Genomic DNA, 13,862 nt, shown 5'->3' on the forward strand with positions numbered 1-13,862 from the left:
TATTTACTTTCTTTTTCTTTCTCTCTTCAAGAAATGTTTTCTCATCTCTACTTGTGATATTGTGCACAGCTAGGATGATATGTTCATCATTTGTACAGAAATTTATAGAAAAATGATGCATAATGTAGCAAAAACAAAAACACAAACACACACAGAAATCAAAATTTAAAACCTTTTTAATCATAAGATTTTTTAAAGTAAAAAAAAAATGAACTGTTCAGTTTTATATTTATATACAAAAATATAAATAACACTATAAAAAATTAATACAACCCGAAAATGCAATTTCCAAGCTTGAATAAAGCTCTAGTTTGTTTCAATCAGAAGAGAAGCCCTTTAATGAAAATCCATAACAATTATATATGACACATGTAAACATCGTAGCAAAATACGAACACCTTATAATAAAGTTAAAAACCTCACAAGTAAAGTGTAATGGAATTGTAAGAAAGTACTGTACTTTAACATCACAGCAAATGTGTGATATCTCTTATGAGGTAGCATTACTGTTAAAAGAGACTTTAAAGCAGCTGTTGGCCTGTTGCTAAGACAGTTTCCTCTTGGACTAAATAGTATTTACCAACTGGTACAGTCCAGCACAACAAGTGCATTGTTTCATTTATGACTTCATATTTGAAAGGGTTTCCTTTGCTATTTCACAACAAGCAAGGGGCCTGGTAACCTAGCACAAAAACATGGACTGTAAAAGAAGCCTTCTGAAGCAGCCTCACAACAAACAGGTGACCTCATGTATGACAGAGGCTTGTCTTTGGAGGCTCATCTTCCATAGCATGACATTGCGCTTTAGAATGTCCTCATAAGTTTCATCCGGGTCTTCAGCCATGTCCACACACAGGGGCATCTGGGAAGTGCTGTACTGAAACATTGGACGGGCCCTGTTGGATTTGGGAGACAAGTATGGATAGAGGCTGGTCAGCGATGGATTGGATTCATCCATCTCGCTCTGTGAGTCAAACTCGCTCTCATCAAAAGAACTTAGTGAACCTGTTCAACATAATTCAGAACAAAGTTACAAATCAGAAACACTTTGAACATGCATTAAAAATAACACAATTTATAAAACTAAAAAACTGGATTAAAAAAAAAAACGTATTCACGTTTAATAGTAAAGATGGCTAGTACTGGTGAAGGATTTTATTTTTATGTTTGATAAGGAGTAGAGCGACGCCTGTGCATCTATTCTGAATTTGACTCCCTGCCCAGGTGTTTGTTCACTGTGTGTGTGTGTTGAATTTAATAACAATTTTACACCACATTGGAATCATTGATTCTGAGTAGCTCACTAATTGAATCTTTGGTCATCAAAGTTTTTATTTTGTGGTCAGCCACACTATTATTTTGCTCCTTTAACTTTTCCTAATGTCCAGTTAATATGAACAACTTCGTCTGAGAAAAACAAATTATTAGTTGAACTCTTTTAAATTTTTAAATACATAACCTCATTTTAGGTGAACGTCTGACATTCATGGCATTGCATCATATTATGCTAGTAATAATGATAATGATATATAGGTATACATTCTTACCAAAACTAGTCTGGTGTCTGGATTTACAACTATTGTTTGTTTGATTTGCATGTTTCGGATGTTCCTTCAGAATTGAAGATAATCTACAACCTAGTCCAAACCTCCTCTTTCAATGTTTCAGTGACATTAAAATGTAGCGAATGTTTTCTATTTGCTGATGCTATGTACCGGTACATAACAATTTGTTATGTAAATGTAGTGCACAACGCAAACAGACAAGATTTATTGTATTTTAAACCGTCCTGTCAAATAGTTTTTTAAATATTAACCAGGCCCGCCGCCAGAAATATTTGTGCCCATGACAATTGACTAGGTGTGCCCCCCCTCCCACACACACACACTGCCTTCTTCCCACTTGCCAAAAAAAAAAAAAAGCTTTAAATTGGTATACAAGGTGAATAATAAAACATAAAAACGTGAAGGGGCCCCCTTTTCTTGGGTCCACGACCTAGAGTCCTGTTTGCCACCCCCCCCCCCCCTGGGCCTGTATTATCCCCACGATCAAACAATGTACTGACCATCCGAACAGTGTTCCGTGCTTGCTCTCATCAAGCTAAACAACTGGCGGCGTTTCTCAATGCTGAATGGGGCACTGTTCTGTCGGACCAAGGAGGAGCTGTGGCTCCGCTTTTGGGAGTGGAGGGGTTGAGGATGGAGGAGGCCGCTGGAAAAGGACAACGACTTGCTGATCCTCAGCACCTGCGAGCGCTGAAGTTTCTGGATGGTTTGGCTTATGTTGATGAGCTGTTTGAGGAGGACCAGGTCTTGCTCGTGCATGGACATCTGGAAAATGATTAGATAAAACAATATAGATGTCACAGCGTGGTCAGGTAAGATAAAAACAGATACACTAATTGATGTCATTGACAATAATAAATAAAATAATAGCTGCCACAGACATAAAAATATAAAATAATAAATGTCAATGACATAAGTAGATAAAACAATAGATTTACAATTTTGAAGACATGCTTTTGCAAAAGTCTTGGACATGTGAAAATAGAGTAAAGACCAGTTCCTACTTGTCACATGCCTAAAGGGTGAGAGTTAATTGGTTTTCTATCAAGCTTATATCAACTCTGTCTGTCTGGGTAGAATCGTTTACACGTTAGTTCTCCCACTTGCCATTCTCGGATCCAGTTAAAACCAATAACACACGAATCGATAAAAAAATTACCAATTACTTAATCAATTAGTCATAATTAATTGTTTTTTTTTTCATTATAGAAAATGTATCAAGCGTAAGGGAGATATGCCTTGTGTGAACATTTAGATCGTAAACAAAAAACTTTTCAACTAACAATAGTGAATTAAATCTTATACTTTTATAAGTTATTGAATAGCTCAGTGGCGAGCATTTTTTAATATTTAAATTTTATTACATATCAAATGACAGAAGGTTGCCCACGTCAACATGTGTTCATGCTGTGTGGCTATTTAAATAAAGCGAACTGGCTAATAAATCTTTGTTACATTTCATTTTAAATACGTTTATACCTCAGAACTACGGTATATATACTACACATACATGGTAATAGTATATATAGGTCTGTGATTTATATCTACTTATAGGATATGCTTTTGTTTTTTTTTCGAAGCAGATTTTTACGTTTTATACGTTTTGTTGTTGCACCTAAGAAAATAGATCTAGACTATAATACATGGAGTGCAGGACAGCGCTTCCGGGGTGAGGGGCAATACAAGTGCTATAAAGACAATCACGGCTGGGAAGCACCAACTTTCGATCGCTTCTCATGGTGTGAAGCTATGAGTCTTGGAGTCACGAGATATGTAGCTAGAAGCGTGGCCAGGGTGAAAGAGCACCGAGCCAACAAAAAGCTGAGAGAAAAAGGTGGGCTATCTGCTACCCAAGCCACGTATGCGGCCGGGCTTTTAAAAGCGAGGGTTGGACTTTAAAGCTATCTTCGAGTCCATAGGACATGAAAAATGTGCACTTCCTCGATCCCGATGGAGGATATATATATTTTTTTATAACTTATTTATTAAATTCAATAGGCAAATAACACACTTTATTAATAAATAATCAGCCTGAAAGATTTAAAGATTATTCCCTGTTTCACACCAATTACCAAATCGCTAAATTTAACCTGGTACGTTAAATTATAATATGAAATTTTTTTAATGTTTCAAAATTGTGTAACACTAATAGAAACACCTAAAAGTAAAAAAAAGTCCCCCTTTCAGACCTTGCGGTCTATAGGGCAGATGATGTTAAGGTCATTTGCTAGTGTGGTCTAAGGTTATCGAGGGTGTCATGTGGCCAATACAACGACCAACTGCCTTTACTTTTCACCAACTAATTTCAGGTACCCAATAGAGTGGGGTGGACTCAGAGGTGCCCAAAGATCCCGAAATTAAAAATACCAGACTTCACCAGGATTCGAACCCGGGACCACAAGCTCGGAAGCAAAGCGTCTACCGTTCAGCCACAGAGCCTAAAAAAACTAAATTATACCAAATCCTTTTTAAAAAGCAAAGCTTATCTAAGGGGAAGAACTCCGCAGTTATACTCATCATTCAAAAATGTAGAATCTGTTAAACAATCTGTTTCCTTTTTTCGATATCAAACAAAGAAAAAAATACCAAGAAGTAATGGACTAATTTTGCTTAATTTATTCATGTTTTGTTGGGTACAATAAATAATTGATTAGGCTAAGGTTTCAACTTGATCCCAGAATGGGTGTGGGAGAAATAAAGTGCTCAAACTTTTTACCAGACAGACAGACTGAAAGACAGTCGGACGTTTTGAGTTGATATAATTTTGTAAATAAAAAAGGTTTGCACTTAATAAAAAATGGGTTGGCTTTCATTGTAACAAAAGTAGACTAGTACCTACTGGTAACCTACTGGTAACCTACTGTAATTTGAGCACGATAAAGACGATGGTGAAGTGAGATTTTTAAAAGCGCTTTTGATTTTAGAGGGTCTCAATAAGACACATAGCCAAGAACACATTTTTGCCTTTAGGAGGCAACTAAAAAAGGTATAAAAGACACCTACCAGTTCTGTTTTTAACTTGATCAAATGGCGGTTAATTCTGTCTGCAGCCGAACAGTACTCTGATTTTGTCGTCTGAACCTGTTGAATATCCATCAAATGTTTTGTTGTATCACAGTTTGAGTCTGGGGAAGTCTCTTTAACATCAGCTGTCACGTATGACTGAGATGGCAGCGTGAATTGTTTCGTTGAAAAACCATAGGAGGCTACTTTTGCAATGTTCGATGTGTTTTTGGTTTTAGGATTTCTCAGTGTGACATGGTCTGCATCTAGATCTACGCCATTTTCTTGGCTTGCTTGATCTAAAGGTCCGCCATTTCTTCCTTCATTGCGTATGTGTAAAGAGGGGATAACGTGAGTTACGCCCTGCTCTGCCGACGAGGTGATGCTTGTAACTGTTTTTTGGTCACCGGTGAAACTTTTAGTATTGCTTTTTTGACTATTGGTTTCTGGTTGGTCGAAAGTTGCAGAACGCAATGACTTAATGCGGCTGTTGAGAATGCCGTTGGGGGGCTTCAATTGTTGTTCAGCTATAACGTTTAAATTCGGCTTTCGGTCATCGTTTGAGAAATGGAACTGTTTTGGTGTATATTCGCCGTTGGGACTTAGATGCCTTGATGGACTATCGCTACTAGTACTCAATTGCTCTATGTGTTCAAGAGATATTGAATTGGGGAGGCTCAGTTTTCTGGTGGCTAACTGTCCTGAATGTTTTGTTTTCTCTCCACTTGTACTACCTATGGATTTGGTTTGCTCATTTAGTAAGTGTCCATTTAAATGGTTTTCACTGTCGCTTGTTTGACCCATTAGTTTTTCTTGATTAACTATCACATTGTCACTGGGTGGATTAACTATCACATTGTCACTGGTTTGATTAACTATCACATTGTCACTGGTTTGATTAACTATCACATTGTCACTGGTTTGATTAACTATCACATAATCACTGGTTTGATTAACTATCACATTGTCACTGGTTTGATTAACTATCACATTGCCACTGGGTGGATGAACTATCACATTGTCACTGGGTGGATCTATTGTAGCACATATTTGTTTGCTAGGCACATCTCCACTTGAACTTCCGAATTGTTTCCCTTTATCAATGTCCAGAGTGCTTGATGTATATATTTGATTACCGGTAACATCATATTTCTGTTTTAGCTTACCACTGGTAACATGGGCGTTTGTTCTAACTTCGTTTCTTTGGGTTTGTATTTCTGCTTGCTCGCTGATTACAGTATGAAATGTTTTTGTTCTGCTGTTAGTTAGATATGCTGGTGTTTGGTTTGGATGATCGTTTGAATGAACTGACTTATCTGTTGGCGTGTTGGATACAGAGCTGGGTATAAATCTTTGGTTGAAAGCAGAAGAACGTATCAAAGTACTTTTCTCGGTATTGGAGAGTTCATCCTGATATCGATAAGAATGAAGAGATATATTCTTATTAACACCATTTAAGTTCTTTTTTGTAAGGAAGGATATGTCTTTATTCTGATTTATTGTATTTGGCTGAGAAATGCTTGAAATGTTTAAAGGCTCATTTGGTTTTTCTGTAGAGTTATGACTTAAGTTTGACTCAACAATACATGAATTAGTGCCTCCAAGAAAGTCCGAATGTTCCCGTGAAAGAGAAATTGTTGTTATTTTTTTCAATGACACTTGAGGAAATTTAATTCCGCTTGAATCTGTATTGCTTTTTACTATGGATGAATTGGATGTCGAGGCTGCGCCTCGTCCAAGACTCGAGGAGTTTATTTTATAGTTTGCAGTAGCCTTATCGGCGTTAGCTGCCCTGTCGATGTTGGACGAGTTCCAGTTAAGGCTTGTTGTGGTTCTCTCAGGACTGACAGGGTTTTTTTCAATGCTAGCCTGTTTCATTAATTCAACAAAAGGATTCGTTTTCCATCCAAGGCCAGATTGACCTGTTGGACTGTTCACGTCTGCCACGACTAAATTGCCACGGGGGTCGTTGCCGTCAGACAGAGCTGCAGATCCGTGCGTTGTTTTAGCCACATATGACTTATCTATGCTCTTTCGCATCTTTGACCAGGAAGTCACCGTACGGAATTGAACAGATGAATTGTCTGCAGCAATCTCATCCTGTGCACAAGAGTCTGTATCTAGTTTGGACATATTTTCCAATTCTTTCTTTGCCTTGCTTACAAACCCAGCTTTAGGAATAGTGTCATACTTACTATCTTTTATTGGCGCTTTTTTCAATGCATACCCGGATGACTCCCGCTCTCCATTGTCTGTCATCTCAGCATTGTCTGTCAGCGAATTTCTTTTCTTGTTATTATGATGCACTTTTCTTGGGACGTCAGGCTCGGAAGTTTTGTACGACAAACTCTGTGATCTGGTCACATCTGATGGTATTTGATCAATTTTCCGAATTTTGCAGGGTATTTTAAAACTGTTGGATTTTGTGATTGGTGGTGTGCTTTGTTGAATACTGTTGAACTGACTTATGAGAGTTGATACTTTTGTTCTCACAGCCTCGTTGCCATCAGAACTTGGTGACGTTTCCATAGTATCCATTGTATCCATGTTTTTTTGTTTACAGAAATAAAAAGTAGGCCTAACTGTTTTCGATATAGCACATGTATTTACAAAAAGTATCACATTAAACAAAAATTTTTATGACATAAACTATAGGTCTTCACAGTTTCAACACGACGTTTTTCTTGAAATTATTGTGGCTAGGGTTTGTATTATTTTGTTGTTATTATGTTGTTGCAGGTTTTTAAAAAAATAATCTCCAATTAGTCTTCATTCAGTAAAGAAAAAGTTCAGTAAAATAATGTTACATTTTGAATCTTTTCAAGGCTCGATGTGTGCAATAGAGTGCAATAGTTTAATTTAATTCAAAAGCCAAAACTTATGACGTATGTAACTTTTGTAAGACGACTCAGTAAACAAAATGCTGAATGGGTTCATCTGAAAATATAAAAAAAATGCGTTTCAGGAAAACATAAAATTTATTTTTAAATTGACTGAATTATGAATAAAATATAATTGCAAACTAAACAAATTGTATGTTATTTATTACTTAAAATAATGTGATAGGCCTTATTCAAGAATAAATCAATTCCTACAAAGTTGCTTTAACATACTTTTCATTATTAAAACCATCAATGTATTTGATATATAATAGACAAGCTATTTTGTTGTTGAGGCACTTTAAAGCAAATCTATAAAAGAAACAAGATTATTGCGTCAAGCTATCATTTCTACGATCCACTATAGGAACTATCATGGTTATGTCTTTATAAATTCGCACAGCCGATTACAGCAAGCTTATACATTCACGAATACAAGACAGTTTTGGATTTATTATTTTGAGATATGTTGGTAATATTTTGTCTTCATGAGAAGAGTTTTTGTATTCTATCGTTTCGCTTTATTTGTAGGCCTACAACTCACTCTGTCTGTCTGTCTGGTACATTTGTTATACACGCTATTTCTCCCAATCCCAGTCTGTGATCAAGATAAAATTTTGCACAATTATTTCTTGTACCTGACAAAACAAAAATTAATTTTAAAAATATAACCAATTAGTTAATTAATTATCGGTAATTAATTATTTTCTTTGGTATAGAACAAGGACTAGAATAGTAGGATTTTGGGAATTTTTTCTTTACCCTCACCCCAAACAACAACAACAACAACAACACAGTTTTGATTTTCGTATTTTTATTTTATTTCACTTCGTAATCACTACACTAAATCTAGATCTTCATATAACACTACACTATAATCTAGATCTTCACATAACACACACTTAATAATTAATAACCAAGTCAGTTTACTTACATGGAATACACTTCCTGTGAAATCCTTACATTTATAAGCATATAATATGACTACATTTCGTAGTAGTATCTAGTAAATCTATACTGGGCTATAAAGTAATCTCCAGTGTAAATAAATAGTGTCATTCATGTACGAGAAACACAGCAATATATAAATCTATAGAAATGAATCATACCAAGTCAAAAATTTATACAGCTTTAGGCATTCTAGTTTAAAATGTGTCGACTGCTGGCTTAAGTCAATACACTTGAACTGCCTGTACGGTTTGGTGAGTTTGGGGTTTGCTGGGTTTGGGGCAAAGAACAGGTCATGGAATAAGTTTGTTAAATCACTTCAACACACCCCCATATTATGTGTGGGTGGGTGGGCGGGAGAAGGACTTGCGCGCAAGTGCTGCAACTCTCTAGGTCTTTTTTGAACTGACATAAGACAGACATTCTGAACTAAAAAAAAAAATATCCCATTATATGCGTAGCGTATGTCAATTGAAATAGACGAACAAAGGCTCCACGATCTCCTGGTTCTGGAGAGGACAAACGTTCTACATATAGCAAGAAAAAGAGAGGGGGGGGGGGGAGAGAGATGTCTATAACAATTCAAAGGTCAATTTACATGGGAGACAATTTGACGTACAAGCTAATAGTTTCTAGTTTGTAATTAATTGGACCTTCATATTGCTAGAATTGTCACATATCGTTTTAACTACTGAAAAAAAAAAGTTTATTCAAGTTCAGTCTGATCAGATACGTCTACTTTTAAATTATTACCTAGCTTAATGATTCCAGGTTACTGGGTGTCAATTCTAAAGACGAGTCAATGGTTGCTAATTCCAACGGCAGTTGGTTGATGACATTATTATTTAGCAAGCCAATCTAGCATGCAAGAAATACGATATCTCTTGATCAGTCTTGAAAGCTAAAAATTGCCCCCCCAAAAAAAAGTTATAATCCTTCCGTAGAAGGTTCTAAATTTTCATAGAAATGGAAAATCTAGTGAACTAAAGTATAGATTAAAAAAAAAGGAAAGAAAAAAATAGCCAAAACATGTATTTTCTGTTTTATTTCAATAGTGGATTAATTACTTGAATTTACTTATGTTGTATCATTGTATCGGTAGTTGAAAAAGAAGAAGAGACAGAGAAAGCGATGGGAAGAGAACATAAAAGAATGGACGGGCCTGCACTCATGAGAAAGAGATGCTATCCAAGGCAATAGACAGCGAGGAGTGGTGAAAGACGGCTGACATTTCTTGTGTGGTGCCTCAACGGTCCAACAGACTAAGGGATAGAGGAAGGTGAAGTCATTATATTTGAAGTAATTATCTGAGGTCAATAATTTAATCTGCAATTCAAGGTTATGGTATTTAATTATTCACCATTCTAAATTAAGTTTAGAATGACAGCATTTAAAGTGATCAGAACATGCTAGTAGACTCCATTTGTGACGCCATTTCTTTTCTTCTATTTTTAACGCGTAAAAACTCTGCTTCGTTAACCAACGAAACAAGTCGAACAGAAGCTATTTGCATTTGTGCTTCAGGTTAGACTCAGCATCACAGGCGACATCAAATCGTCTTCGAAAGTCCTTTGACAAACAGCCGATAAGACTTACATGTTTGAATTTTGAAAAATGATGAGGTAAATGAACATTTTATTTAAAAAAGAGGAAATAAAGTAACGAAATAATTTGCACTGAAGAGACTTAAGAAGGTGTCAAGAATACATTACAATGAACAAATCATCTTATCTTATATACTTCAGACGTTACGTCAATAAAGAGGATAATCACGTCCTGCGCATGTATACAAGATGAGAATAATTTTATTTTATATCTTGTTTTTTTTAAAGCCAAAGTATGAGAAGGAATAAACTAGCAGAAAAAATTTATCCAATAGTTTCATGTTTTCAAGTATTTGATATTCACGCTAGACATTTTGTTTAAATTTAAAATTTAGTTCAAATTACAAGAACACACAAACACATTTTAATCCCCGAAAATGCAACATGGTCTAACGGTCAACATTAGGAAAAAAAAATGAAGCTAATATCAGCTCACTCTGTCTGTCTGGTAAAAAGTTTGTACACGTTATTTCTCCCACACCCATTCTAGGATCAAGTTGAAACTTTGCACGATTATTCATTGGCATAGACAAGACATGAATTAAAAAAAAAAAACAACCAATTAGTTAAATAATGACTGGTAATTATTTTGTTGATACCAACAAGACAAATTAATTCTTCAATAGTCACAGACACGGCCACAAAGAACAAAGTTAGTCCCCACAAAAAATTTTAATAATCAGATTTTTTAAATTATTTTTTTTTTGTTAGTGCCATCGTCCGCTTACTTTAGTGTATTTTGTCTGTCTGTCTGTCAAACACGTTTAAATCGTTAAAAAAGAATAAAAGCTTTTAAAAATCTGATTTCACGTTAAATGTTCCTTCCAAAACATCGCAGTATCTATATAGGGTTGTTCCGCCGTTGTTCCGGATATTTTTGTGACCAACGAATTAATGCCAACGAATGTTCGGTATTGCTCTTCTAACTTATGTTACAACATTTAATTTTCTTAAACATCACAAAAACATCGATTATAAGTTGTTTCCGGTTTTCAAAATTAATAACATATAAATGCTAAATCAAAATATTGTAATGACCATGTTCTGTAGTGACTCTATGGTTGCGCACTAACGCACGAGGATGGACTAAATGAACGGGGAGAGAGGAAGAGGAAGTGCGAGAAGATTGAGATTGGAACGGTTCTTGTTTTTGGTGATCTATGTTGATTAAACTTTGTATTATCTTTGTTCCCATACCTCGTTGAGTTGCCTCCTTTAAATGTTGTAACAATATCTATACTGAATATTTTACTTCATTACCTATAAAATTGTTCCAGATATGGTTTTAAAAAAATACGTCAACTGATTGTTTGAAATCGCACTTCTGACTTATATTACACTTCATATTCTTGGACAATACGTACCATTAGCTTATATTATAATCGATATCAAATTGTTCTGGATTTTAAAATTAAAACAGATTTATGTCAAATGACTTATTTTACAAAAATATCGACAATAGGTTGTTCAGGATTTTAAAAGGAGAAAGTCATTAACTAAGAACGATTGTTGAAAATCACTCTTTAGACTTTTTGTTCATTTATGAAACGCCCCTTTGAGGAACGGCGTTCGAATCATGACAGGGTTGTTGGGGCTTTCTTTCATTCCGGTGCAATGAAACAATGCTCTTAGGCGCCCCAACGTGAGTCTGGTTTTGCTACCCTATTGGTCTAGTCGCCTCTTCTAGCGAACGAACGTTTCCACAAGTGCGCCACGTTGCGGCTGGGTAGCGTAGCTCAGACAGAACAGTAGCCCAGACAGAACAGTAACTCAGACAGAACAGTAGCTCAGACAGGCCAATGGAGGGGAGGTTCCACGGGCCTGGAGTTCCAAGAGTCGTGGACTCTACTCTTAAGACAAATTACACAGATAAATAAAACGACTAAAGGTTACAGACAATAAATCGCAAGATGGCAATATAAAGCACAATACCAGCGACCAGCAGCCGCACGACGACAAGTCGATTCAAAATCTACATTCTCAGCGTAGTGGATCAATTCAGTAGATTTAACAGGGATTACGTTATCTGAGACATCACCAACACAACTAGGATGAAAAGGAAACACATTAGGGTATGGGAGGGAAGGGGTGGTCTGTTCTGGTTGCGGTATATACATACCTAAACTATCTGAGAGACTTGATAGAGTAATATGTTCACGAAGAAAGACTAGATATATATGTGAACTAACTTTAAGTCTTTGAAGTAATACGCTACCATAAAGAATACGTCAAAAAACAGGGGTAGAAACATTAGTAGGCCTTTTTTACAATTACCCTCATAGTATGTAAATCCCGAAGTGTCTAAAAGATTTGTTATCGGATTGGCGTTAAAATATGTAGGATTATCTTATCCCTAAGTCCTGACTTATCCACGTACCTTACTTTATTCTCCATTGGTACATGAATAGAGGGAGTTCTGCAATATGTTTGCCCTAAATCTAGAATAAAACACAAAAGATTTTCTGAGAATTTCTATGGGATGTTGTTACTTTGTGCGTTATTTTACAATTTTTTTTCTAATTTTTAAGAAGTTTTGCTTTTTTTTTCACCACTACTTTATTTTTTTGTATTGTCAATATTTGTCTGCTACTCCTTAATATATTTTTTTTAGAAATATACATTGTAAACAATTATTTTTGTTTAGTGGTTCATGAATTACTCATACAACTAAATATCATCCTATTGAGTTGACATCTAAATCTAGGCCTATATTTTTGAGGTTTACATACTAAAGCAGAACGTTTTGGTGCGGCTGTTTTGGCGCAGCCATTTGGGCCAGTGGCCCTTTCTAGTGGAATGCGCTAAATATTTATATTATAGATTCATGCGCTATAAATCAGATTGCTGGTATATTCTCTCCTCCAGCTCCCCTCCTCCCCCCTTCCTTTTCAATAAGTGTAAGCCTATATGTTTAGGTCTATAGTCAACCCACTACAACCATTAAACTATTTAGTATATGCTATGCGTGCACGAGAAATCAGATCTATTTACACAGAGATACAAGCCAATGAACTATAGACCTAGAGCTAGACGAGTGGAACACTTTGACACAGGCTTTGACGTAGCGTGTCACTTCCACCACCCTCACTTTCCACTCATACAGCCAACAACTTTTGTACGTGACATCATGACAGTGGTGAAAGTTGTGTGAGGGTCAAGGAAGGACATGGAAGGTGAGGGGAGGGGGAGAACGGGGGGGGGATTTTTGTTAATGATATACGTGATTCAATCAGAACGATTTGTTTACACTCTAACCGCAAAGTGAAATGAGGCACAACTGAATGCAGTGAGGTTAACTAAATGCTAAACATAAACACGTGACACTCAGAGGAGAAAGAGAGAATTGTGATAGACGTAGAAAGATTGGAAGAAATATGAGAGAGAGGGAGAAGGAGAGGGGGAGAAAGAGAGAGGGAGAGAGAGAGGGGGAAGAGAGAGTGGAGAAGGAGAGGGAGAGAGAGAGAGGGAGAGAGAGGGAGAGAGAGAGAGAGGGAGAAGGAGAGGGGGAGAAGGAGAGGGGGAGAAGGAGAGGGAGAGAGACGGGAGAGAGAGGGAGAAGGAGAGGGAGATAGACGGGAGAGAGAGGGAGAAGGAGAGGGAGAGAGATGGGAGAGAGAGGGAGAAGGAGAGGGAGAAGGAGAGGGGGAGAAGGAGAGGGAGAGAGACGGGAAGGAGAGGGAGATAGAGAGAGAGAGGAAAGAGAGAGGGAGAGAGAAAAGGAGATGGAGATAGAGGGGAGAAGGAGAGGGAGAGAGACGGGAAGGAGAGGGAGATAGAGAAAGAGAGGAAAGAGAGAGGGAGAGAGAGAAGGAGAGGGAGAGAGAGAAGGAGATGGAGATAGAGGGGAGAAGGAGAGGGAGAGA

At 36.7% G+C, this 13,862-nt stretch overlaps 1 protein-coding gene across 9 annotated transcripts in view; it reads right to left on the bottom strand.

Moving 5' to 3' along the window:
- Nucleotides 1–158: 158 nt before the first annotated feature.
- The window catches only part of LOC106071642 (uncharacterized), a 33,201-nt gene continuing 19,497 nt past the window's right edge, over nucleotides 159–13,862 (bottom strand). For 5 of the 9 annotated variants that reach the window (XM_056032110.1, XM_056032112.1, XM_056032104.1 and 2 more), the window contains 3 exons: nucleotides 4,569–7,505; nucleotides 2,066–2,330; nucleotides 159–1,005 (listed from right to left, as the gene is read on the bottom strand). In XM_056032110.1, the coding sequence (XP_055888085.1) occupies nucleotides 728–1,005; nucleotides 2,066–2,330; nucleotides 4,569–7,115 (3,090 nt within the window). In that variant the 5' untranslated portion in view covers nucleotides 7,116–7,505 and the 3' untranslated portion in view covers nucleotides 159–727. The other 4 variants (XM_056032108.1, XM_056032106.1, XM_056032111.1 and 1 more) reach the window with 4 other exon arrangements.

This window comes from Biomphalaria glabrata, chromosome 6, assembly GCF_947242115.1.
Source record: "Biomphalaria glabrata chromosome 6, xgBioGlab47.1, whole genome shotgun sequence".
NCBI classification, from domain to species: domain Eukaryota; kingdom Metazoa; phylum Mollusca; class Gastropoda; family Planorbidae; genus Biomphalaria; species Biomphalaria glabrata.